Source organism: Rhinoderma darwinii, chromosome 4 (genome assembly GCF_050947455.1).
Source record: "Rhinoderma darwinii isolate aRhiDar2 chromosome 4, aRhiDar2.hap1, whole genome shotgun sequence".
Classification (NCBI taxonomy): domain Eukaryota; kingdom Metazoa; phylum Chordata; class Amphibia; order Anura; family Rhinodermatidae; genus Rhinoderma; species Rhinoderma darwinii.
In genome coordinates this window covers 204,979,138-205,005,234 of record NC_134690.1, presented here as the reverse complement: position 1 = coordinate 205,005,234, position 26,097 = coordinate 204,979,138, and the positions used below count along the sequence as shown (strand labels likewise).

General features: G+C 42.8%; 1 protein-coding gene across 1 annotated transcript in view; it reads right to left on the bottom strand.

Moving 5' to 3' along the window:
- CYB5R4 (cytochrome b5 reductase 4) overlaps positions 1–26,097 on the bottom strand; it is a 269,520-nt gene that overhangs the window by 143,375 nt on the left and 100,048 nt on the right. The window contains exons 5-7 of the mRNA XM_075862092.1: positions 9,363–9,404; positions 6,202–6,253; positions 1,083–1,140 (exon numbers count right to left, since the gene is read on the bottom strand). Of these exons, the coding sequence (XP_075718207.1) occupies positions 1,083–1,140; positions 6,202–6,253; positions 9,363–9,404 (152 nt within the window). The remainder of the gene's footprint in view (positions 1–1,082; positions 1,141–6,201; positions 6,254–9,362; positions 9,405–26,097) is intronic.

The window sequence follows — 26,097 nt, the reverse complement described above, 5'->3', positions numbered from 1 at the left end:
TCGTGTCTCAGACTCTGCCTGGGTCAGACTTTTAACCTCAAACATGCTGCAGCATGGTCGGGCACATATGCTGAATGTGTCCATAGACATCTATGCGCCCGAAGGATGCCCAAAACGTTATATGTCAATTGACTTTCATTTCAGCTGCCATAAAGCACACACAAGTCCTGCTGTACAGTCTGTACAGACAGTACAAAAATTAAGGGAGTGCCTCCAATGAGCTGCACCAGGAAAGTTTAAAACACAAAAATAAAACAAAAATAGCTAAGACAATAAAAATCAAAAACACATAGAACAAACACTTTATCTACAGACTTACATCTAACGAATGAAACAAAAATTGAATACATGAATTGAAAAAGAAGCGGCATGTCCTTTCTTGCCGCGTTTTTTTTTGTGGCTTCTTTTGCCTGCGGTGCTCAATGGCCGCGGACAAAAAACGCAGCGAATACTGAGGCAAAAAAGTGCAGGCAGGTCAAAATCGGCCTCAAAATGCATGAAGGAATTTTTAAGCAGATTTTTTCTGCCTGCAAAATACTTACTGGATGTCTGCAAAAGGTAATCTAATGGTGTACAGAGAATGAATTCCTAGACAGTTTATTGGTACCGGGAACAGGGAATATTGGACTCTTAGGCCATGTTCACACGGAGTATTTTGGGGGAGGAATATCTGCCTCAAAATTCCGTTTGGAACTTTGAGGCAGATATTCCTCTCCCTGCACGCCGATTTTCGCGCCGTTTTTCGCCCGCGGCCATTGAGCGCCGCGGGCATAAAACAGCGAGAAATACGCTTTCTCCTGCCTCCCATTGAAGTCAATGGGAGGTCAGAGGCGGAAGCGCCTGAAGATAGGGCATGTCGCTTCTTTTTCCCGCGAGGCAGTTTTACTGCTCGCGGGAAAAAGACGCCGACGCCTCCCATTGAAATCAATGGGAGGCGTTCTCGGGCCGTTTTTGCCGAGTTTTGCGACGCGGTTTCCGCGTCAAAAAACTCGGCAAAATACCCCGTGTGAACATAGCCTTAAATTGGAATTACATTCCTGGATGTGACAGTTACTCTTTAATTTGTCGCTACGTTATCTTACCTTTTGCTGGGTATAGATAATTATTGTGACGGTAGAAACTGTTTGGAACCAGTCATATCTGCAAAAGAGTAGAAACGTTTATTAAAAGAAACATATGAAACTTTGGAAATAGTTTAAAGGTGTTATTCGGGTAGTTAAACATTTTTCTTAGGGGCGTCAAATAAAATAAATAAATCAAAAAAGCAAAGCTTCCCTATCCTTGCCTCTGGCACTCCAGGTGGTTGTTTACATGCAACTAAGCTTGTAATTGCTGCAGCCAATCAGAGGGCTCAGCTGGGTTCTCTGGAGACAAATCGCATTTCTGGCATAACGCCGCTACATCCTGCTGAGCCGTCTATTTGGCAGTAAACAGATTTTATTTTAAATACATATTGTTGAATTCACCATCCTCTTTTTAAATCTAGGCAAAAGGCAATGGCAGGAAATCTCTAAAATAGACGTAATTAAAAGGGAAAAACAAAATAAATTTTCTACAATCCTGTCAACTGAGTGCCAATGAGCTGTATTTGAGTAGAATCAAGATAAAACATTCTGCTATATATACATTGTACAAAATAACAATAACCATCTAGTTTGTGTACCAAGCTGAATACAGGCATCACATACACTATATGGATAAAAGTTTTGGGACACACCACTTAAAATTCAGCACCTAGTCATGCAGTCTGTCTTTACAAACATTTCTGAAACAATGGGTTATGAGTTAAGGGCTCACTGAAACACTTGAATTCAATGATAAAGAGGCGTGTCCAAATACTTTTGTCCTTACAGTGTGCATGTATATATATATATATATATATATATATATATATATATAACATACACACACACACACACCAATTTATATATATATATACATATACATACATACATACACACATATATAGATATATATATATATATATACACACACATATATATATATATATATATATACATACACATACACACACACACACACACACACACACCACACACCACACACCACACATAAGTACTAGTCCTTCTCAATGAACTAGAATATCAAAAAGTTAATTTCACTAATTCAATTCAAAAAGTGAAACTCATATTATATAGATTCATTACACACAGAGTGATCTATTTCCAGCATTTTTTTCTTTTAATGTTGAGGATTATGGCTAACAGATAATGAAAACTCAAAGTTCAGTCTCTCAGAAAATTAGAATATTAAATAAGCCCAACTTCAAAAATGATTTTTGATACCAAAATGTTGTCCTACTGGAAAGTATGTCCAGTATATGCCCTCAATACTTGGTCGGGGCTCCTTTTGCATGAATTACTGCATCAATGCGGCGTGGCATGGGGGCGATCAGCCTGTGGCACTGCTGAGGTGTTATGGAAGCCCAGGTTGCTTTGATAGCGGCCTTCAGCTCGTCTGCATTGTTGGGTCTGGTGTCTCATCTTCCTCTTGACAATACCCCATAGATTCTCTATAGATTCTCTAGGGGTTTAGGTCAGGCGAGTTTGCTGGCCAATCAGGCACAGTGATACTGTGGTTACTAAACCAGGTATTGGTACCTTTGGCAGTGTGGGCAGGTGCCAAGTCCTGCTGGAAAATGAAATCAGCATCTCCATAAAGCTTGTCTGCAGAGGGAAGCATGAAGTGCTCCAAAATCTCCTGGTAGACGGCTGCGCTGACTCTGTACTTGATATTACACGGTGGACCATCACTGCTTCTCAGTGGTCCAAAGTCCTGTTTTCAGATGAAAGTAAATTTTGCATTTCATTTGGGAATCTCTGTCCCAGAGTCTGGAGGATCTGTCCTCTTCTGGTGTTGGTCCACTGTGTTATATCAAGTCCAGAGTCAGAGCAGCATCTACCAGGAGATTTTCGAGCACTTCATGTTTCCCTCTGCTGAAAAGCTTTATGGAGATGCCGATTTCATTTTCCAGCAGGACTTGCCCCTGCCCACACTGCTGAACAGTGCTGACATCTCGGCTTAGGTGCATAGCGATCTGCCAGAGTGATAAACCAAGGACTCCCAGTTCAAGTATTTTATCCCTCTCAGTTTGCAACAAGTGGCGATAACTGGCACATCGACGAACAGGAAACACGATACAATCATACCACACCCCTTGATCAGATTTTTAATGTGGCAAAAAACTTTGCTTTCACCAGCGGGCACCGCACATATATTGCCACATACCTTATTCAACTTCAGTGGAAAAGACAAAAAAACACACACAAGCTCAGTAACCCCTGCTGGAAAACACTCATAGCTTGTAACATGTGAAACCACAACACCCTGTAGGGCTTGAACAATGGTAAGGATATGCTGGGAGTTATTGTTCAACAAACAAGAATGGTAATGCACATCATCTCGCTGCAGACCTTACAGTGAATCCAGTACAGATCCGACACAGTCAAAGGTAGAATACACAATGACATTCAGGGACTCATGACGTTTTCTTTGTTCTCTTTCCTCCTTTATCTGGCTCAGACAATCATGACGACTTCTCTCGGTCATCATTCATCTCTGCAGAGTTTGTTGCCCAGATGTCTTTGGCTCCTCGTCATCTCTGTACTTTCAACAACACAAACTACTCATGCTGCTGACCGCTTTAAAAATGTTATCTGCCTAAATAGAGTTGGCCTGCTGCCAATCACTACCGAGGCTGCTGTTGCCCCAGTATTGTGCCTGCTACTACCTCCAACAATGCTTAAAGAGGCTCTGTCACCACATTATAATTGCCCTATCTCCTATATAAGGAGATCGGCACTATAATGTAGGTGACAGTAATGCTTTTTATTTAAAAAAACGATCTATTTTTACCACTTTATTAGCGATTTTGGTTTATGCTAATGAGTTTCTTAATGCCCAAGTGGGCGTGTTTTTACTTTCGACCAAGTGGGCGTTGTGCAGAGGAGTGTATGACGCTGACCAATCAGTGACCAGTCAGCGTCATACACTCCTCTCCATTCATTTACACAGCAGCATCACGTTCTTACTAGAACGATGTGCAGCCACATACACAGACATTAACGTTAATCAAGTGTCCTGATAATGAATATACATTACCTCCAGCCTGGACATCATGTGTATTCAGAATCCTGACACTTCTGAATCTTTTCTGTGAGATTTCCAGCAAGGGAAACAAAATCTTGTTTACCTCGTAATCTCGCGAGATTACGCGTGGCTTGCTGGAATCTCACAGAAAAGATTCAGAAGTGTCAGGATTCTGAATACACATGACGTCCAGGCTGGAGGTCATGTATATTCATTATCAGGACACTTGATTAACGTTAATGTCTGTGTATGTGGCTGCACATCGTGTTCTAGTAAGAACGCGATGCTGCTGTGTAAATGAATGGAGAGGAGTGTATGACGCTGACTGGTCACTGACTGGTCAGCGTCATACACCCTGTACAACGCCCACTTGGTCGAAAGTAAAAACACGCCCACTTGGGCATTAAGAAACTCATTAGCATAAAGCTAAAAATCGCTAATAAAGTGGTTTAAAATAGATCGTTTTTCTAAATAGAAAGCATTACTGTCACCTACATTATAGCGCCCATCTCCTTATGTAGGAGATAGGGCACTTATAATGTGGTGACAGAGCCTCTTTAATGCTGCTACTACCCCAATGCTGTGTCATGATGCTGCAATACTACCTGTTCAAGTGATCCAAAAGTGCCCCCTATAATAATAGTGTCAAATATGCCACACATAGTGCCTCTAATATTAGTGCTGCACATAGTGCCTCTAAAATAATGTTATCCATATAGTGCACACGAAAGTACGCCATTAAAATTACGTAATGCCTGTTCCCACAAGGCATGAGGATGTCATCACACTGGCGTGTCAAAAAAATGCTGTCACTGTGGAATAGAGGGACAGGGAACCTAGGACTCCCTTGTACCCACTAGTGCAATACCAAGAGAACGCTACCTACTGGAATTCTTGTGGCTACTGTAAAAATTGGTGGAGGAGGGATAATGGTCTGGGTTATCTTTCAGGTCTTGGGCTAGGCCCCATATTTCAAGCGAAGGGTAATTTTAACGCTATAGCATAAAAATACATTTTAGACAATTGTATGCTTTTTACTAGGTGGTAATAGTTTGTAGAATGCCTTTTCCTGTTCCAGCATGACTGTGCTCCTGTGCACAAAGTGAGGTTCATAAAGACATAGTTTGACAAATTTTGTGTGGAGGAACTCGAGTGGCCTGCACTTTGGTCTGATCTCAACCCTAACGAACATATTTTGGAAGAATTGGAACACTGATTGTGAGACGGAACTTCCTGACTATCATCTGTGCCCATTCAGCCGAAAGAGCATGTTAGGTCAGGCACTAATTCCCCCAGTCGCAAAAGTAGGCCAAACTCCATATTTCTATCCATAGTTTGAAATGGGATGTCCAATAAGGTCATATAGGTGATATGGTCAGGTGTCCACATACTTTTGGCCATGTAGTGTACATTGCAGATTATTAAGTACATCATGAACTAAAGCACATAAATGTATTTGAATTGCATTTACATACCCAAAGTATTTTTTATGGCACATAGCAACCAAGGTTTTGCATAAAAAGCACAGGGGTCTTTTCTCCTTTTACTGCTCAGAACAGTAACAATCTAGTTGTTAAAGGGTTACAATTATTTAAGCCCCATTGTCAAAAAACTACTTAGCGCATATGATTTTCCAGGTGTTTTTTTTTAGTGCTCAGTTCTATATTTAATGTTCATTATTGTTATTTCGCTCATAGGTCTACATCGTGAATACCACTGAGATTTAATTCTAACAGGGATATCCACTATGTGCCATTAAGAATACTGGTTTCCACTGTAGCAGAGGACAGTGGGACCCAGAAGCAACTGCTATCTCTGGGCCCCCTACAGCTATGCCCCTGTGTAAGATAAAGTAGTGATCATGGCGAGAGTAATTTTCCTGAATGCCCTTATAACACAACATACATGTGCCTACCACGAAAAGCCAAGTTCGGCTAGTGGGGTTCACAGTGGTTGCACCTCACCGATCATACATTTATGACATATCCTAGTACTATGCCATAAATGTATATAGTGGGAAAAAACATCCAATCTAAACATTTATATTCAAATTTTAGCAATACTAACTATGCTATGGAGTGACATACTAACCTGGGTTTAGATCCATTACCGGCCTTCTGTGAAACATTGCTAGGGAGTGTGCCTGAATAAAAACAATATACATACATAGTAATAGGAATGTCTTCCAAACAAGTCAAAATATACTAGAACTCAAAACAAATTACAAAAGTACAATGTAAAGCTAAATTCTTCACAATAATGAGCCCTTAAAGGGTAACTTAACCTTCAACAAACTTCTGACATGCTATAGTGACATGTCAGAACTTTTCATCGGTGGGGGTCCAAGCACTGAGCCCCTTAGTTTCTGCTCGTCTTTTCTCGGAAAGCCGATGTTACAGTGTACGGGCCCATAGACTTTCTATTGAGATTGTACACGCTTACATTGGCGTTCCAAGAAAAGCCGATCAGAAACCAAGCGGCTCAGCCCTGACACGAGTGCTTCTGCTGCTTCATTCTAGCTATCGGTGGGGATCTGAGTACTCGGACCTCCACCGATCAAAATTTCTGACATGTCAGAAGTTTGTTAAAAGTTTAGTTACCCTTTAAAATAACTTTTCTTTATTTTGTTCCTGCAAATTAATATATGGAGATTTATCAAAACTAGTGCAAGTGAAATGTGGAGTAGTTACCTTTAGCAACCAATGAGATTCAGGCTTTTACTTTCCAAAGGACCTCTGCAAATTAAAGGTGAAATCTGATATCGCGTCTATAAAATGCCTGTGGTGTTGCACTGTATTGGTGTCCGTCCTGATGCTACTTGCCCGAGATGTTGCTTGGAGCCTGCCGATCTCATTCATTCGCTGTGGGACTGGCCGCAACTAGATATGTTCTGGTCCAATCTCCTTGCAATTGTGAGTAGGGTTTTCTCTGTGTCTGTGCCTAGAGACCCAAAGGTTTGTTTTTTGGGCTTTGTAGATTGCTTGCCTTTAGACTCCAATGGTAAAATGGCAGTAGGGCGATTATTATATGTGGCTCGGAAACTAATTGTGCAACATTGGATACCGCCTTCCCCTCCGACTGATCAAGAGTTTATAGCTAAAGTGAACCTGTTGCCCGCTAATGAAAAGGCTGTTTTTCTTAAACGGGGGGCTTATGCTAGATTTGACAAACTGTGGGCTTCATGGCTAGATACTGACGGACTGGCTTGTGCCACACTGCTAAGGGATAGGGGAGGGAGGGTCCGTCTCCTACCCCATAGGGTTTTGGATCCTGGGCGACTGCTGTAGAAGTCAGGGGTGGGCAGTAACCAATATATATGCTTGTATGTGTCCCTGGGTTATCACGTACCTCTGTGTTTATATGCGCTAAGTCACCCTATGATATTTTGTGCGAGATCTGCTTTATAAATGTTAACGGTATTCTATATGTACACGCCCTGTGTGGCGAGAACTTTACGTGTCATTTTCAGGATTCTTCATTTCTTTTTCTCTCCTGGTCGAGCGGAAAGGGTGGGGGTTTTGGATGGGGGGAGTGTGTTCCTTTTTGTGTATGTTAATGTACTTGTTGAAACTGTATAATAAAAAGTATTTGATTAAAAAAAAAAAACTGTGAAATCTGAGTGGAAATATCCACTTTTACTTTGCACTAATTTTGGAAAATTTCCACAATTGTTGTAAAAAACAGAAATTACAGGAATATAGAGTCTCTTTACACTCAGAAGACATGAAATTTACAATGCTGAGAATACTGCAAGAACATTTCATCAAGATAAGCACCGTAAGATACACGGTCACTTGTTTCACTTAAGATAATTGGGAAGAAGTGTTTGCATGATGATAAAATTCTGCAAAAGTAGGTTGTCCATACACATAACCGGTAACATTCTACAATATGACCGGAAGAGACAACTGTTTACCATTATCATGCATATGTTCCGACTGATGGACATTGCAGCATCATCTATAGTACGAGAAAATACATATTGCAACGCACATACTACACAATATTTGCAGGAATAGGATCTATATTCTTTATGGAATATCACTCCTATCATTGCATCGATTAGTGATGTCCCTTTATCAAGTAGAGTTTCAATAATTTCGCAATTATAGTCAGATCTGGGGCAAATTGAACTGTATATGACCAGAACATCCCAGAGCCTATCTCTGCACTGTATACTTATGAAATATACATTGGGCACTGTATAAGTTTGTGGTCCATATAACCAAATTAAATAACAGAGAAAAAAAATCTGTAAGGGTACGTTCACACGGATCGGATTCGCTGTGCATAAGTCCACAGCAATTCTGACCCGGATTCAGAGTGGAATTCTGTCCGAAAGTCCACACCAAATAGCTTTAAATTCGGTGCAGAGTTTCGGACAGATTTTCTGCTGCGGAAAGAGGAAAATAAATAAATAAAGATATCATACCTCCCCTGATCTCCGGTAGTGACACGCCCTTGCTACCGTCTGGTCTCTGCGCTGCCGCCCTCCTGGGATGACATTTCGTCCCATGTGACTGTTGCAGCTTGTAATGGACTGCAGCGGTCAAATGGGATGAAAAGTCATCTCAGTAGGCCGGCAGCGCAGAGACCAGACGGGGGAACAGCGAGGCATTGCTACAGGAGACCAGGGAATGATATATTCTTCCTGATTTTAAATTGGAAATAGGGTTTTATTTTCTATTTGGAATATTTTCTACAGTAAACAGAATGTCAACAGTTGGTATTAATTGCAGATTTTTACTTCCCAATAGAAATCAATGTGGAAAATTTGCAAAGAAATACGCAACCAAAATCAGTGCCAAAAATCTCTGTGTGAATGGGCCTTACTCAAAACCTCTCTTCTTTATACTAAAGAAATTATAAGTTCTTGAGTTATTCTCTTTATCACTTTTTTACATAAGCAGATATATCTGGCAAACGTCTGAAAAAAAAACAATCAAAATGTCCACCATTATAGTTCCTACAGGTATTTGAGCAGCCCATCCAGGCATATGAACAGCAACACGGCCTAGTTCTACAACATTATGGAAGCTGCTGTGACCGTTTGGGAGTCTGTAAAAGACAGGTAAAAAATCCTTGCTATATTGGTTGTCATCTAGCTTTTCCAGACACAGATATAATGAAGATATGGAAAAATAAAAAAAAATAAAGTGAATAACTCCAGGACTTTTATTTAGGAGTGATTTTATGATTTTGAAGTAAATCTTAAGAAAAAATTAATGGTTAAATGCTTCACACAAACTGACCATTTCTGAGCGCTTTCTCTGGGTTTTCAGTTGATGTCAAACCTGCAAATTAAAAACAAAAAAGGTTGTATTAGTTTGTGGTTTAACCCCTTAATGATCAGCCTATTTTAAACCTTAATGACCAAACCATTTTTTAAATTTTTCCATCGTCACATTCCAAGAGCTATAACCTTTTTATTTTTGCGTCGACATATCTGTATAAGGTCTTGTTTTTTGCGGGACAAGTTGTATTTTTTAATAGCACCAATTTGAGGTACATATTATATATTGATTAACGTTTATTAACTTTTTTTGGGGGGGGGGGGGGGATAGAAAAAAACCTGAAATTTCGCCACTCTTTTTCACGTCTTAAATCTACGCCGTGTACCGTATGATATAAATAACACAATAACTTTATTCAGCGGGTTGTTACGATTGCAACGATACCAAATTTGTATCGTTTTTGTATGTTTTACTACTTTTACACAGTAAAAACCCTTTTTTTTCAAAATTATTTGTTTTTGTGTCTCCATATTTGAAGAGCCGTAACTTTTTTATTGTTCCGCCGATGCGGTTGTATGAGGGCTGCTTTTTTGCGGGAAGACTTGTCGTTTTTATTGGTACCATTTTGGAGTAGATGCGACTTTTTGATCACTTTTTATCACATTTTTTTAAAGTCAGGATTCACAGAAAACAGCAATTTTTCCATCGTTTTTTATTAAATTTTTTACGCCGTTCACCGTGCGGGTTAAATAATGTTATAGATTTATAGTCGGGGTCGTTACGGACGCGGCGATACCAAATATGTGTAACTTTTTTACTTTATTTTGGTTTTTTAACCCCTTCCCTCTTTAGCCACTTTTGACCTTCCTGACAGAGCCTCATTTTTCAAATCTGACATGTGTCACTTTATGGGTATGTGCACACACACTAATTACGTCCGTAATTGACGGACGTATTTCGACCGCAAGTCCCGGACCGAACACAGTGCAGGGAGCCGGGCTCCTAGCATCATAGTTATGTACGATGCTAGGAGTCCCTGTGTAATGGCAGGAAGGAGGTGAAGGGAAAGTGAGCCCTAATCTACCCACCGCCCTGTCCCTGCCTACTTGCAACGACCCGCCCTAGGCGACGAGGTACAACTGGGCGGCGGTCCCTACGCTGGCTAAGTGCACTGGAAGACAAACGGGGAACACGCAAGGGAAGGGGCAGTAGCCACGGAACGCCACGAGGAAACGGGGCGGCGAACGAACAGTCAGGACCAGGAAGAAGTGAGTACACCCGAGCGGGCACGGAGACAGAAGCAAGCCAGGGCAAGCAAAGCAGGTCAAGCAGAACTGCAGCAAGGCAGAAGCACGGCAGAAGCAGGCTGGAGCAAGCAGCAGTGGGGCCAGGAATCCAAAAGAATTACAAGCACTGAGGGAGAGCACAGGGCAGGTAATAAAGGGCAGGGGGCGGAGCTAACTCCGAGAGACCAGGCCGCGATAGGCTCTCCCACTCCTGAGCCTGCCACCCTGGTTGGTGGGAGATGGTGTCAGTCGAACAGGTCTGGCCTCAGGTGTGGATTGATTAATCCCAGGAGTATAGCTAGATGAAGTACCTGGCAGATCCCTAACAGTACTCCCCCTTTTATGAGGGGCCACCGGACCCTTACTAAGGGGACCCGGTTTAGTGGGGAAGAGGAGGTGGAACCTCCTGATCAATACCCCAGCGTGAACATCACGGGCAGGTACCCAAGTCCTCTCCTCCGGCCCGTATCCTTTCCAATGGACCAGGTACTGGAGGGAGCCCTGGACCATCCTACTGTCCATAATCTTGGCCACCTCGAATTCCACCCCCTCAGGGGTGAGAACGGGAACAGGAGGTATCCTCGAGGGGGACCAGGACGGGGAGCAGCGTTTAAGGAGGGAGGCATGGAAGACGTCATGTATGCGAAAGGATGGGGGGGAGCTCCAGACGGAAGGATACAGGGTTGAGGACTTCAATGATCTTATAAGGTCCAATGAATCGGGGAGCAAACTTCCTGGACGGGACCTTAAGGCGCAAGTTCCTGGACGACAACCAGACCAAATCCCCGACGACAAACCGGGGGTTAGCAGAACGTCTACTATCCGCCTGAATCTTTTGTGCGCTCTGGGACGCCTCTAGGTTCTTCTGAACCTGGGCCCAGACAGTGCACAGTTCCCGATGAACCTCCTCTACCTCAGGATTATTGGAACAACCAGGGGAGACGGAGGAGAACCTTGGGTTAAACCCGAAATTACAGAAAAACGGGGAGACCCCTGACGAGTTACTGACCCGGTTATTCAGGGAAAATTCAGCAAGGGGAAGGAATGAGACCCAATCGAATTGACAGTCCGAGATGAAACACCTTAAATATTGTTCCAGGGATTGGTTGGTCCTTTCCGTTTGGCCATTAGTTTCGGGATGGAAGGCGGAGGAGAAGGACAGATCAATCTCCAACTTTTTACAAAAAGCTCTCCAAAATAAGGAAACAAATTGTACCCCTCTGTCAGAAACGATATTGACTGGGGCCCCATGGAGACGCAGGATGTGTTTCACGAACAAAGAAGCTAACGTCTTGGCGTTAGGTAGCTTCTTAAGGGGCACAAAGTGGCACATCTTGCTGAAGCGGTCGACTACCACCCACACCACCGACTTGCCCTGAGATGGAGGCAAATCGGTGATAAAATCCATGGAGATATGGGTCCAAGGTCTCTGGGGAATGGGCAAGGAACGTAGTAGGCCCGCAGGTCGGGACCTAGGGGTTTTGGACCTAGCGCAAACCTCACAAGCGGCGACGTAAGCCCTAACATCTTTAGGCAACCCAGGCCACCAATAGTTTCTGGTAATGAGGTGTTTGGTGCCCAAGATGCCAGGATGACCAGATAGAGCGGAGTCATGGTTTTCCCTGAGTACCCTCAGCCGGTATTGCAGGGGAACAAACAGTTTGTCCCCAGGGACGTTCCCGGGAGCTGCACCCTGATCAGCCGCGATATCAGAAGCTAAATCAGAATCCGTGGCAGAGACGATTATACCAGGGGGTAAAATACAAGCGGGATCCTTCTCGGAAGGAGGATTGGCCATGAAACTACGTGACAGAGCGTCAGCCTTAATATTCTTGGACCCAGCCCTATAGGTAACCAAGAAATTAAATCTGGTAAAGAATAGTGCCCACCGAGCTTGTCTAGGATTAAGCCTCCGGGCCGATTCTAGGAAAACCAGATTCTTGTGATCCGTAAGGACCGTTACCTGGTGTCTGGCCCCCTCCAGGAAGTGCCGCCACTCCTCAAACGCCCATTTAATGGCTAGAAGTTCGCGGTTGCCAATATCATAGTTACTCTCCGTGGGCGAAAACTTCCTAGAGAAGTAAGCACAGGGGCGGAGATGGGTGAGGGAGCTGGTTCCCTGGGACAAGACGGCCCCCACTCCCACCTCGGAAGAGTCAACCTCCACAATAAATGGCTCCTCTTGGTTGGGCTGAATCAGCACGGGGGCCGAGATAAAGCACTTCTTGAGAGTCTCAAAGGCCTGGACGGCCTCAGGGGGCCAATGGAGGACATCGGCACCCTTGCGGGTGAGGTCCGTAAGAGGCTTAGCGACGACCGAGAAGTTGGCAATAAATCTCCTGTAATAGTTGGCGAACCCTAAAAAACACTGTAACGCCTTAAGGGAGGCAGGTTGGACCCATTCCGCCACAGCTTGAACCTTGGCAGGGTCCATGCGGAATTCATGAGGAGTGAGGATTTGCCCTAAAAATGGTATCTCCTGTACCCCAAAGACACATTTTTCAGTCTTAGCAAACAGATTATTCTCCCGAAGGACCTGGAGCACCTTCCTGACATGCTCCACGTGGGAGGACCAGTCCTTGGAAAACACCAGTATGTCATCAAGGTACACAACAAGAAATATCCCCAGGTAATCTCTCAGGATTTCATTAATAAAATTCTGGAAGACAGCAGGGGCATTACACAACCCAAAGGGCATGACCAGGTATTCGAAATGACCCTCGGGTGTGTTGAACGCAGTTTTCCACTCATCCCCCTCTTTGATGCGGATAAGGTTATATGCCCCCCGTAGATCGAACTTAGAAAACCACTGGGCTCCCTGAACCTGATTAAAAAGATCCGGAATCAAAGGAAGTGGGTACTGGTTCCTTACGGTGACCTTATTCAGGTTACGATAATCAATGCACGGCCTAAGACCACCATCCTTCTTCCCCACGAAGAAGAAGCCAGCACCTACAGGAGAAGTCGAGGGGCGAATGAAACCCTTGGCCAGGCATTCTTGGATATATACCCTCATCGCTTCACGTTCAGGACATGAAAGATTAAATATCCTACCCTTAGGAAGCTTGGCACCAAATCGATGGCGCAATCGTAATCTCTATGGGGGGGCAAAACCTCAGAGGCCTCCTTGGAAAACACATCGGCGAAGTCCTGAACAAACTCAGGAAGCGTGTTTACCTCCTCCCGGGGAGAAATAGAGTTAACAGAAAGACATGACATCAGACATTCATTACCCCATTTGGTGAGATCCCCAGTATTCCAATCAAACGTGGGATTATGCAACTGCAACCAGGGAAGACCTAATACCAAATCAGACGATAATCCCTGCATCACCAGTACAGAGCACTGCTCCAAATGCATGGAGCCAACCAGGAGTTCAAAAACAGGGGTATGCTGAGTAAAATAACCATTAGCAAGGGGGGTTGAGTCGATTCCTACTACAGGGATAGGATAAGGTAAATCAATACAAGGCATCTTTAGAGACATAGCAAATTCCACAGACATGATATTAGCAGATGAGCCAGAATCCACGAAAGCACTGCCCGTGGCAGACCGGCCAGCAAACGAGACCTGAAAGGGAAGCAAAATTTTATTGCGTTTCACATTAACGGGAAATACCTGTGCGCCCAAGTGACCTCCCCGATGATCACTTAGGCGCGGAAGTTATCCGGCTTCTTATTCTTGCGCCTGGGACAGGTGTTCAGTAGATGCTTGTCGTCCCCACAGTAGAAGCAGAGACCATTCATTCTGCGAAACTCCCTACGTTGTCGAGGGGACATGGAGGCCCCGAGTTGCATAGGTACCTCCGAGTCCTCCGTGGAGGGGCGAGGAGACGGGACCTCGGGGGGAATCGCAGAAAAGTCAGAGGGGAGCACACTGAAGCGTTCTAGCTGACGTTCCCTGAGACGTCGGTCAAGTCGTACTGCTAGGGCCATAACCTGGTCAAGGGAGTCAGGCGAGGGGTAGCTAACCAGCAGATCCTTCAGGGCGTCAGATAATCCTAACCTAAACTGGCACCTTAGGGCCGGATCGTTCCACTGAGAAGCTACGCACCACTTCCTAAAATCAGAACAGTATTCCTCAACCGGTCTCCTACCCTGACGTAAGGTCACCAGCTGACTCTCGGCTAAAGCAGTCCTGTCAGTCTCGTCGTAAATGAGTCCGAGGGCAGAGAAAAAACGATCAACAGAGGAAAGTTCAGGGGCGTCAGGAGCCAAGGAGAAGGCCCACTCTTGGGGCCCTTCCTGGAGTCGGGATATGATGATACCCACCCGCTGGTTCTCGGAACCTGAGGAGTGGGGCTTTAGGCGGAAATACAGTCTGCAACTCTCCCGGAAGGAGAGAAACGTCTTACGGTCCCCTGAAAACCGGTCAGGTAACTTGAGGTCGGGTTCTAGAGGTGAGGTGAGGGGTACTACTAAAGCAGCGTCACCCTGATTGACCCTTTGGGCCAGGGCCTGGACCTGTAGGGAGAGGCCCTGCATCTGCTGGGTCAGGGTCTCAAGGGGGTCCATGATAGCGTCAGCGTAGGAGAAAGCGTAGACTAGGTAAGGGCTTGTAATTATGTAATGGCAGGAAGGAGGTGAAGGGAAAGTGAGCCCTAATCTACCCACCGCCCTGTCCCTGCCTACTTGCAACGACCCGCCCTAGGCGACGAGGTACAACTGGGCGGCGGTCCCTACGCTGGCTAAGTGCACTGGAAGACAAACGGGGAACACGCAAGGGAAGGGGCAGTAGCCACGGAACGCCACGAGGAAACGGGGCGGCGAACGAACAGTCAGGACCAGGACGAAGTGAGTACACCCGAGCGGGCACGGAGACAGAAGCAAGCCAGGGCAAGCAAAGCAGGTCAAGCAGAACTGCAGCAAGGCAGAAGCACGGCATAAGCAGGCTGGAGCAAGCAGCAGTGGGGCCAGGAATCCAAAAGAATTACAAGCACTGAGGGAGAGCACAGGGCAGGTAATAAAGGGCAGGGGGCGGAGCTAACTCCGAGAGACCAGGCCGCGATAGGCTCTCCCACTCCTGAGCCTGCCACCCTGGTTGGTGGGAGATGGTGTCAGTCGAACAGGTCTGGCCTCAGGTGTGGATTGATTAATCCCAGGAGTATAGCTAGATGAAGTACCTGGCAGATCCCTAACACCCTGCCTGAAAACATGATTACAGTACGGGACAGTTGTCCTGCAGCGAGGCAGGGGCTCCTAGCATCGCACATAAGTATGATGCTAGGAGCCCGGCTCCCTGCACTGTGTTCGGTCCGGGACTTGCGGCCGAAATACGTCCGTCAATTACGGACGTAATTAGTGTGTGTGCACATACCCTATGTGGTAATAACTCCGGAATGCTTTTACCTATCCAAGCGATTCTGAGATTGTTTTCTCGTGACACATTGGACTTTAAGTTACTGCCAAAATTTGCTCGATATGTTCAGTATTTAATTGTGAAAAACACCAAAAATTAGCGAAAAATTGCAAAAATTAGCATTTTTCTCAATTTAAATGTATCTGCTTGTAAGACAGGCAGTTATACCACACAAAATTGTTGCTAACTAACATCCCCCACATGTCTACTTTAGATTATGAACATCCTTTTATTTTTCTATGACCTCACAAGGCTTAGAACTTTAGCAGCAATTTCTCACATTTTCAAGAAAATTTCAAAAGGCCATTTTTACAGGGGCCAGTTCAGTTGTGAAGTGGCTTTGAGGGCCTTATATATTAGAAACCCAAAAAAAGTCACCCCATTTTAAAAACTTCACCCCTCAAAGTATTCAAAACAGCATTTAGAAAATGTCTTAACCCTTTACACATTTCACAGGAATTAAAGCAAAGTAGAGGTGAAATTTACAAATTTCATATTTTTTTGCAGAAATAAATTTTGAATACAATTTTTTTTATAACACAGAAGGTTTTACCAGAGAAATGCAACTCAGTATTTGTTGCCCAGTTTCTGAAGTTTTAGGAAATATCCCACATGTGGCCCTAGTGCGCTACTGGAATGAAGCACCGGCCTCAGAAGCAAAGGAACACCTAGTGGATTTTGGGGCCTTATTTTTGTTAGAATAAATTTTAGGCACCATGTCAGGTTTGAAGGGCTCTTGCGGTGCCAAAACAGTCAAAATCCCCCAAAAGTGACCCCATCTGGGAAACTAGACACCTCAAGGAAATTATCTAGGGGTGTAGTAAGCATTTTGACCGCACAGGTTTTTTACAGAAATTATTGGAAGTAGGTCGTGAAAATTAAAATCAACATTTCTTCAAAGAAAATGTAGGTTTAGCGATTTTTTTTTCTAATTTCCACAAGGACTAAAGGAGAAAAAGCACCGCAAAATTTGTAAAGCAATTTCTCCCGAGTAAAACAATACCCCACATGTGGTAATAAATGGATATTTGGACACACGGCAGGGCTTAGAAGGGAAAGAGCGCCATTTGGCTTTTGGAGCTCAAATTTAGCAGGAATGGTTTGAGAGGCCTTGTCACATTTACAAAGCCCCTGAGGGGACAAAACAGTGGAAACCCCCCCACAAGTGACCCCATTTCGGAAACTACACCCATTGAGGAAATTATCTAGGGGTATAGTGAGCGTTTTGACCCCACATTTTTTTGGTATAAATTACTGGAAGTAGGCTGTGAAAATGATAATCTAAATTTTTTCAAAGAAAATGTAGGTTTAGCTAATTTTTTCTCATTTTCACAAGGACTGAAGGAGAAAAAGCACCACAAAATTTGTAAAGCAATTTCTCCCGAGTAAAACAATACCCCACATGTGGTAATAAACAACTGTTTGGACACACGGCAGGGCTTAGAAGGGAAAGAGCACTATTTGGCTTTTTGAGATCACATTTAGCAGGAATGGTTTGCGGAGGCCAGGTCACATTTGCAAAGCCCCTGAGGGGACAAAACAATGAAAACGCCCAAAAAGGGACTCCATTTAGGAAACTACACCTCTTGAGGAATTCATCTAGGGGTGTAGTAAGCATTTTGACCCCACAGATATTTCATAGAATTTATTAGAATTAGGCAGTGAAAATAAAAACAGTCCTTTTTCTTCAATAAGACGTAGCTTTAGCGCAAATTTTTTCATTTTCTCAACAAATAAAGGAAAAAAAGAACCCAACATTTGTAAAGCAATTTCTCCCGAGTACGGCAATACCCCATATGTGGTCATAAACTCCTGTTTTTAGGCAAACGGCAGGGCTCAGAAGGGAAGGACCGCCATTTGGAGTGCAGATGTTGCTGGATTGGTTTCTGGGCGCCTGTGGGCCCAAAACAGTGGAAACCCCCCAGAAGTGACCCCATTTTGGAAACTACACCCCTCAATGCATTTACAAAGGGGTGTAGTAAGCATTTTAAACCTGCAGGTATTTTGTAGAAATTAGTGTTCACTCGATGTTGCAGAGTGAAAATGGGATTTTTTTCCATAGATATGCCAATATGTGGTGCCCGGCTTGTGCCACCATAACAAGACAGCCCTCTAATTATTATGCGGTGTTTCCCGGTTTTAGAAACACCCTACATGTGGCCCTAATCTTTTGTCTGGACATATGACAGGGCTCAGGAGTGAAGAGTACCATGAGGAGTGGAGGCCTAATTTGGCGATTTACAAAGTATTGGTTCACAACTGCAGAGGCTCAAATGTGAAATAATAAAAAGAAACCCCTGAGAAGTGACCCCATTATGGAAACTGCACCCCTCAAGGCATTTATTAAGGGGTGTAGTGAGCATTTTCACCCCACAGGTCTTTTCCATAAATGAATGCACTGCGGATGGTGCAAATTAAAAATTTATATTTTTCCCTAGATATGCCATTCAGTGGCAAATATGTCATGCCAAGCTTATGACGCTGGAGACACACACCCCAAAAATTGTTAAAAGGGTTCTCCCGGGTATGACTATGCCATATATGTTGAAGGAAACTGCTGTTTGGGCACGCTGTAGGGTTCAGAGCCGAGGGAGCACCATTTGGCTTTTGGAGAGCGGATTTTGCTTGGTACTATATTTGTTTGAGTATTGCTGGTGTTTTATAATGTGGGGGTACATGTAAGCGGGGCGGAGTATATAAGGGGCATAGTCAGGTGGTATAAAAAAATAAATAAATAATAATCCATAGATGTGTGTTACGCTGTGAAGCAATCCTTTCTGCACAGGCCAGTGTCGCACTGATAAATGGTGTCATTTCTTATCCCCCTTTTGGTCCACACTCCGCACCTTTTGTAGTTTGGGGAATTTTGCTGGGAAAGTGTTGTCCTGGTATAATACGGGCACCGTCGCTTCCAAAGGATATGTTTGGGCTCTCCCCTTCCTGGTTTCCTAATTTTAGGTCCTTGATAAATCGCCTCTTGAAACAGAAGAAATGTTCCCCTCGGGCACAACTGCATATTTTTTTATTTCCTGACTTATTGGAGCCATAACAAATTTTATTTTTCATAGACGTAGCGGTATGAGGGCTGGTTTGTTGCGGGACGAGCTGTAGTTATTATTGGTACCATTTTGGGGTACATGTGACTTTTTGATCACCTTTTATCCTATATTTTGGGATGCCAGGTAAACAAAAAAAACGCAATTCTGGCACAGCTTTTTTTGTTTTTTTTATACAGCGTTCACCATGCGTTATAAATTACATGTTAAAGGGAACCTGTCACCAGCATTTCACCTATTGAACTTTACTTCTCCCTCACTAGCTGCTGCTATAAAAAGTTCATTGCCATTATCCCCGCTCCTAAACTCCTCCTCCGACTGTAAATAACGGTCTGCAAACGTTTCGCGCCTTTTATCGTAATAATCCGGTGTCCCTTTGTGTGCACACACCAGAAGAGGATATCAATGCACAAGCGCGGGATGTTGTGTGATGGGGAAGGCGAGGAGCTGTCAATCAAAAGTAAGAAGGTGAGGTAAACTCGGAAAGACTTGAGGAATGAAGATTTGACTCTTTTCAAAACGAAGATTTGACTCTTTTCAAATGAAGATCTGACTCTATTCTGCTCATTAGCATACACTAAAAAGCTAAATACTAAAGCTACAGAGCCGACTAAGAAGACAATTATAGGTTATATAGAAATGATTTTTCACCCACTACCACCAGGTATAGTCGGTTTAATAGGTGAAATGCTGGTGACAGGTTCCCTTTAACTTTATTCTGTGGGTCAGTACGATTCTGGCAATACCTAATTTATAGACCTTTTTTATGTTTTACAACTTTTTGCACAATAAAATTACTTTTGTAAAAAGAATGTATTTTTTCTGTCGCCAAGTTGTGAGAACCATAACTTTTTAATTTTTTTGTCGACAGAGCTGTATGAGGGCTTGTTTTTTGCGGGACGAGCTATAGTTTTTATAGGTACCATTTTTGGATACGTGCGACTTTTTGATAATTTTTTATTCTAATATTTGTAGGGCAAAGTGACCAATAAACAGAAACTCTGGTAAAGTTTTTTACGTTTTTTTTTTACGCTGTTCACCGCGTGCAATAAATAATATAATATTTTGATACCTCAGGTCGTTACGGTCGTGGCGATACCAAATACGTATGGTTTATTATTATTTTTCAATAATAAAGGACTTGATAAGAGTAAAAGGGGGATTGTGTTTTATTTGATTACTTGAAACTTGTATTGTTTTCAAACTTTTATTTTTTGCACTTTTTTATACTTTTTTTACACTTTTCTTCAAGTCCCACTAGGGGACTTGAAGGTCCAACGGTCAGATTTTTTTTTTTCTAATACATTGCACTACCTATGTAGTGCAATGTATTAGATCTGTCAGTCATTCACTGACAGCAAGCCGATTAGGCTTCGCCTCCCGGCGGGGCCTAAATCGGCTTCCGTAATGGCAGAGCAGGAGACCATTGTGTCTCCTGTTGCCATAACAGCAGTCGCCAGTCCCGATTGCCTCTCAGGGCTGGCGATCTGCTAGTAACCGCTACGATGCAGCAATCGCTTTCGATTGCTGCATCGAAGGGGTTAATGGCAGGGATCGGAGCTAGCTCCGGTTCCTGCCGTTACAGGTGGATGTCAGCTGTACAGTACAGCTGACTTCCACCGCTGATGACGCCGGATCAGCTCCTGACCCGGCGCCATCTTGCCGGCAGCTACGGAAGCCGATCAGGCTCCGCCGCCGGGCGGATCTTGACCGGCTTCGGTGCTAGGCAGACCGGGAGGCCAGTATTAGGCCTCCGGTTGCCATTGCAGCCACCAGAACCCAGGCAATTTCATTGCTGGGGCTCCGATGAGCTGCAAACACCTTAAGTGCAGCGATCGCGTTTGAGCGCTGCACTTAAGGGGTTAATGGCGGGGATCGAAGCTAATTTCGGTCCCCGCCGTTACAGTCGGATGTCAGCTGTAAGATACAGCTGAGATCCGACGATGATGGATCCGACTGAGCCGGTGCCAAACATTTGACGTAAATGTACGGCATTTTGCGGGAAGTCAATGCTTTCCATGACGTACATGTACGTCAAATGTCGGGAAGGGGATAATTATAAAGCATTTTGTAAGGGGAAAAGGTGGGTTTTTCATTTTTTTTTAAATTAACTTTATTAAACTTTTTTTTTAACTTTTTTACTAGTCCCACTAGGGAACTTCACTATGCGATCCTCCGATCGCTATTATAATACACTGCAATACTTTTGTATTGCAGTGTATTACTGCCTGTCTGTTTAAAATGGACAGGCATCTGCTAGGTCATGCCTCCAGCATGATCTAGCAGGCATTCGCTCCAGGCAGACCTGGGGGCCATTGGAGACACTGACACTCGGCGATCGTATCGCCGGGTGTCGGTGTGAGAGAGAGAGAGCTCCCTCCCTCTCTCCAAAACCACTCAGATGCGGTGCACGCTATTGTGCACCGCATCTGAAGGGTTAAACGGGTGAGATCGATACTTATATCGATCTCACCCGGCAGAGCAGGGTCGCCCCCAGCCCTCAGCTGCCTCTGGCAGCTGAGAGCAGGGAGATTTGACAGCTCCCTGCTCTGTTTACGTTATCCTGATGCAGTGCCGTAAAAAGGCATATGCATCAGAATAAAGCCCGTTAGTGGCCGACGTTAAAAGGCGTATTGGCGGTCACTAACGGGTTAAATTAATAAATAACATCAACGTACAATAATTGGAGTATATTAACCTCTTAAGGACACGGTCATTTTTGGCCTTGAGGACCAATTTTTTTATATTTGGCGCTCATAACTTTTTCATTTTTTGTCCGCTGTAGCTGTATAAGACTTTGTTGTACTTCATGTATGTACCATTTTTTGGTACATTTATATTATCGTTTAATTTATATATTTATTTTATTTTGGCGAAAATGTACAAAAAAAATAAAGCAGTTCCGTTGCAGTTTCCTTTTACGCCGTACACCGATCATAAATAATGTTATACATTTATTGTACAGATTGTTACGGACGTGGTGATACCAAATATGTGTATATTATTTCATGTTTTGGGACTGCTATGTTTATTTATTTTAAAACATGTGTATTATTTTTTTTTTACAATTTTTTTAATTTAACATTACTTTTTTTTTAAATCCCATACAGGGATTTTTCATTTTTAGTTTTGAACTTTAATGTACTGGCTTATATCTATATGCCAGTACATTGGCCTGTATACTGCCCTAACAACAGGGAATATGGTCAGACAGCCCTGGGGTCCTTTAATGGATCTTCTGCCCATACCAGGTTGTGAAAGGGATTAAAATGTTTAAATTATTTCATTTTGTGCAGCAGCCAGGAGTCTCCATCTTGTTTCTTTTGTAGTGAATAAGAAACTCCTTGCTCCTTTAAGACAAGTTTGTGTGTTTCTAAGTTAAGTTATCTTTGGCCTTAATTCTAATGCGCAACTTGTGGAAAGAAGGAAAGGGGAGAGAGTGCGATGAGAGGGAGACACACTCACATATGTATGCGAGTAAAACTCCCCCATCTTTGAAGAACTATCTATTATATCCTTGCCAAGAGAAATAAGTCACCTGAAAACCTGATGTATGAAGAATTCTAATAATGCACTTGAAATATTCTTATTGGCTGAATGAGAGTTATCATATTGTATATGATTGGCTGAAATGAAGCCTACACCTTTTTTGAAATCATATTATTGTACTTGTTTTGGCAATAAACCTCAGAGGAGTATTTTGAGCATACCAGCAGCATCTGTACGTCTAATTCCTCTCTCGATATATCGATAAAACAGGATTTGGACATGGATAAAATCACTGGAGGGCTTGTATCGGTTGACATACCTATTACAAAGTCTAATATATTTTGGCACAGTTGTTGCGTCAACACAGGAATAACCATTGATCACGTCACAGGAGTTTCCTGTGACACGATCAATGGGGAGACACCCTTCTCACTTTAGCTTTAAAGAGGTTTTTGTGAATCCTGGACAAATTGTCGTTGAGAAAAGAACACAGTTGGAGTGAACCATGATGACTGGCTACTCTAACACCTGCAAGGCATTACCAACTCCGGGAAAAAATAACTTTTTGGTGTAATCGGCAGGATAAATCATTGCCCAGCAAAGATGGTGTCACTATGGCACTGGGGAGAAGAGATGGAAGTGCAGCGTAAGATGCGACAGCTGCATATGGTAGGAAAGCGGCTGGCAGACAGCCGTCTGCTTTTCAGTGTGTGTAAATGTCGCAGTAGATTTTACAGACCAACATGGTGATGCTTGTTGACTGTAGGACAAAGTGGGTACTTGTCTTGAAATACTAATGTACATTAGTTTCTGCCTTAATGCAAAAATAAAAAAATAAAAATCCATTGTGGACCCAATATATTCATTTATCTGCCATGGACAATAGCTGTAAATATGCAACATGTCACAAGTAAACAAAGAAAAATAATTTAAAAAAAATACTCTCAATGTCAAAAGAACAGACTGTGCCCAACAAACATGTACAGCATCAAACTTGTAAATAAATGTCATCATATTGGAACACATAGCTAAGAAAAATACAGGACATTGACCATCATATGTGGTTTTTGGGCCATTCATCTAAGCTATATTAGTATAAAAACAAAAACGTAGAACCTTGATCCAGTGCTTGATTTAAAAAGAAGAAGTCTTCCAACTTTAATTCAAATATGGTAAAATCCAAGTAGCACAATTGGGTGGTTGCATTAGAAGATAGTCTACGCGTTTCGGACAAGTCACATGTCCTTCCTCATGGCATATTATACATACTAAAAGATAGTCTACGCGTTTCGGACAAGTCACATGTCCTTCCTCATGGCATATTATACATACTAAAAGATAGTCTACGCGTTTCGGACGAGTCACACATCCATACTCATGGAATATTATACATACTAAAGTATGTAAGTGCTTTATAATATGCCATGAGTAAGGACGTGTGACTCATCCGAAACGCATAGACCACCTTCTGATGCAACCACCCCATTGTGTTACTAGGATTTTAACATATTTGAAATAAAGTTGGAAGACTTCTTTTTAAATCAAGTGCTGGATCACGGTTCTCCATTTTTGTTTCTATTTCAACGAGTGCCGCCACGAGGATCCCTGCGCAGTCCGAATTTGTTCACCTGGACCGGAGAGCTGGAAGATTTCTCCCCCTCTTGTATATTAGTATAAGTATGTTACTTATCCATGCAACTGCTGCAATGTTATAAATGTAAAACTATAATGCCCTTTTTTTGAACATTACATTTCACTATGGCAACCATGACAGAACAATTGTTAGGCGCATCAATGACCCTTTGTCATGAAAGGGTTGTGTACAGGTCAAATTTACCATTTTTGATATGCACTTTTTTAAAAACGATAATATCTTTGCAACCACTTTGAATATCAGAACTATTTTTACAACACTTATGAAGCTTTGATTTTCTAGATTAGTTTAATTAATTCCATGTTTTTTATTTTTAACCCCTTCAGGACCAAGCTCATTTTGGCCTTCAGGACCAGACCCATTTTTTCAAATCTGACATATTTCACTTTATGTGGTAATAACTCCGGAACGCTTTTACCTATCAAAGCGATTCTGAGATTGTTTTCTCGTGACACATTGGACTTTATGATAATGGAAAAATGTGGTCGATAAATTCAATATTTACCAGTGAAAAACACCAAAATTTGGTGAAAAATTGCAAAAATTAGCATTTTTCTAAATGTAAATGTATCTGCTTGTAAGACAGGCAGTTATACCACACAAAAATGTTGCTAACTAACATCCTCCATATGTCTACTTTAGATTGGCATCGTTTTTTGAACATCCTTTTATTTTTCTAGGACGTTACAAGGCTTAGAACTTTAGCAGCAATTTCTCACATTTTCAAGAAAATTTCAAAAGGCTATTTTTACAGGGGCCAGTTCAGTTGTGAAGCGGCTTTTAGGGCCTTATATGTTAGAAACCGCCAAAAAGTCACCCCATTTTAAAATCTTCACCCCTCAAAGTATTCAAAACAGCATTTAGAAAGTTTCTTAACCCTTTAAACGTTTCACAGGAATTAAAGCAACGTAGAGGTGACATTTTCAAATTTCATTTTTTTTTGCAGAAATTCATTTTTATTCTATTTTTTTTGTAACACAGAAGTTTTTACCAGAGAAACGCAACTCAATATTTATTGCCCAGATTCTGCAGTTTTTAGAAATATCCCACATGTGGCCCTAGTGTGGTAATGGACTGAAGCACCGGCCTCAGAAGCAAAGGAGCACCCAGTGGATTTTGGGCCTCCTTTTTATTAGAAAATATTTTAGGCACCATGTCAGGTTTCAAGGGCTCTTTCGGTGCCAAAACAGTGGAAATCCACCAAAAGTGACCCCATTTGGGAAACTACACCCCTTGAGGAAATTATCTAGGGGTATAGTGAGCATTTTTACCCCGCAGGTTTTTTGCAGAAATTATTGGAAGTAGGCCGTGAAAATAAAAATAGTCATTCTTTCAAAGATTATGTAGGTTTAGCTAATTTTTTCTAATTTCCACGAGGACTAAAGGAGAAAAAGCACCACAACATTTGTAAAGCAATTTCTCCCGAGTAAAACAATACCCCAAATGTGGTTATAAACGGATGTTTGGACACACGGCGGAGCTTAGAAAGGAAAGAGCGCCATTTGGCTTTTGGAGCTCAAATTTAGCAGGAATGGTTTGCGCAGGCCATGTCGCATTTGCAAAGCCCCTGAGGTACCAAAACAGTGAAAACGCCAAAAAAGTGACTCCATTGAGAAAACTACACCCCTTGAGGAATCCATCTAGGGGTGTAGTGAGCATTTTGCCCCCACAGGTGTTTCATAGATTTTATTAGAATTGGGCAGTGAAAATAAAAAAAATCCTTTTTCTTCAATAAGACGTAGCTTTAGCTCCAAATTTTTAATTTTCTCAACAAATAAAGGAAAAAAAGAACCCCAACGCTTGTAAAGCAACTTCTCTGGAGTACGGCAATACCCCACACGTGGTCGTAAAATGCTGTTTGGGCACACGGCAGGGCTCAGAAGGGAAGGAGCGCCATTTGCTTTTGGTGT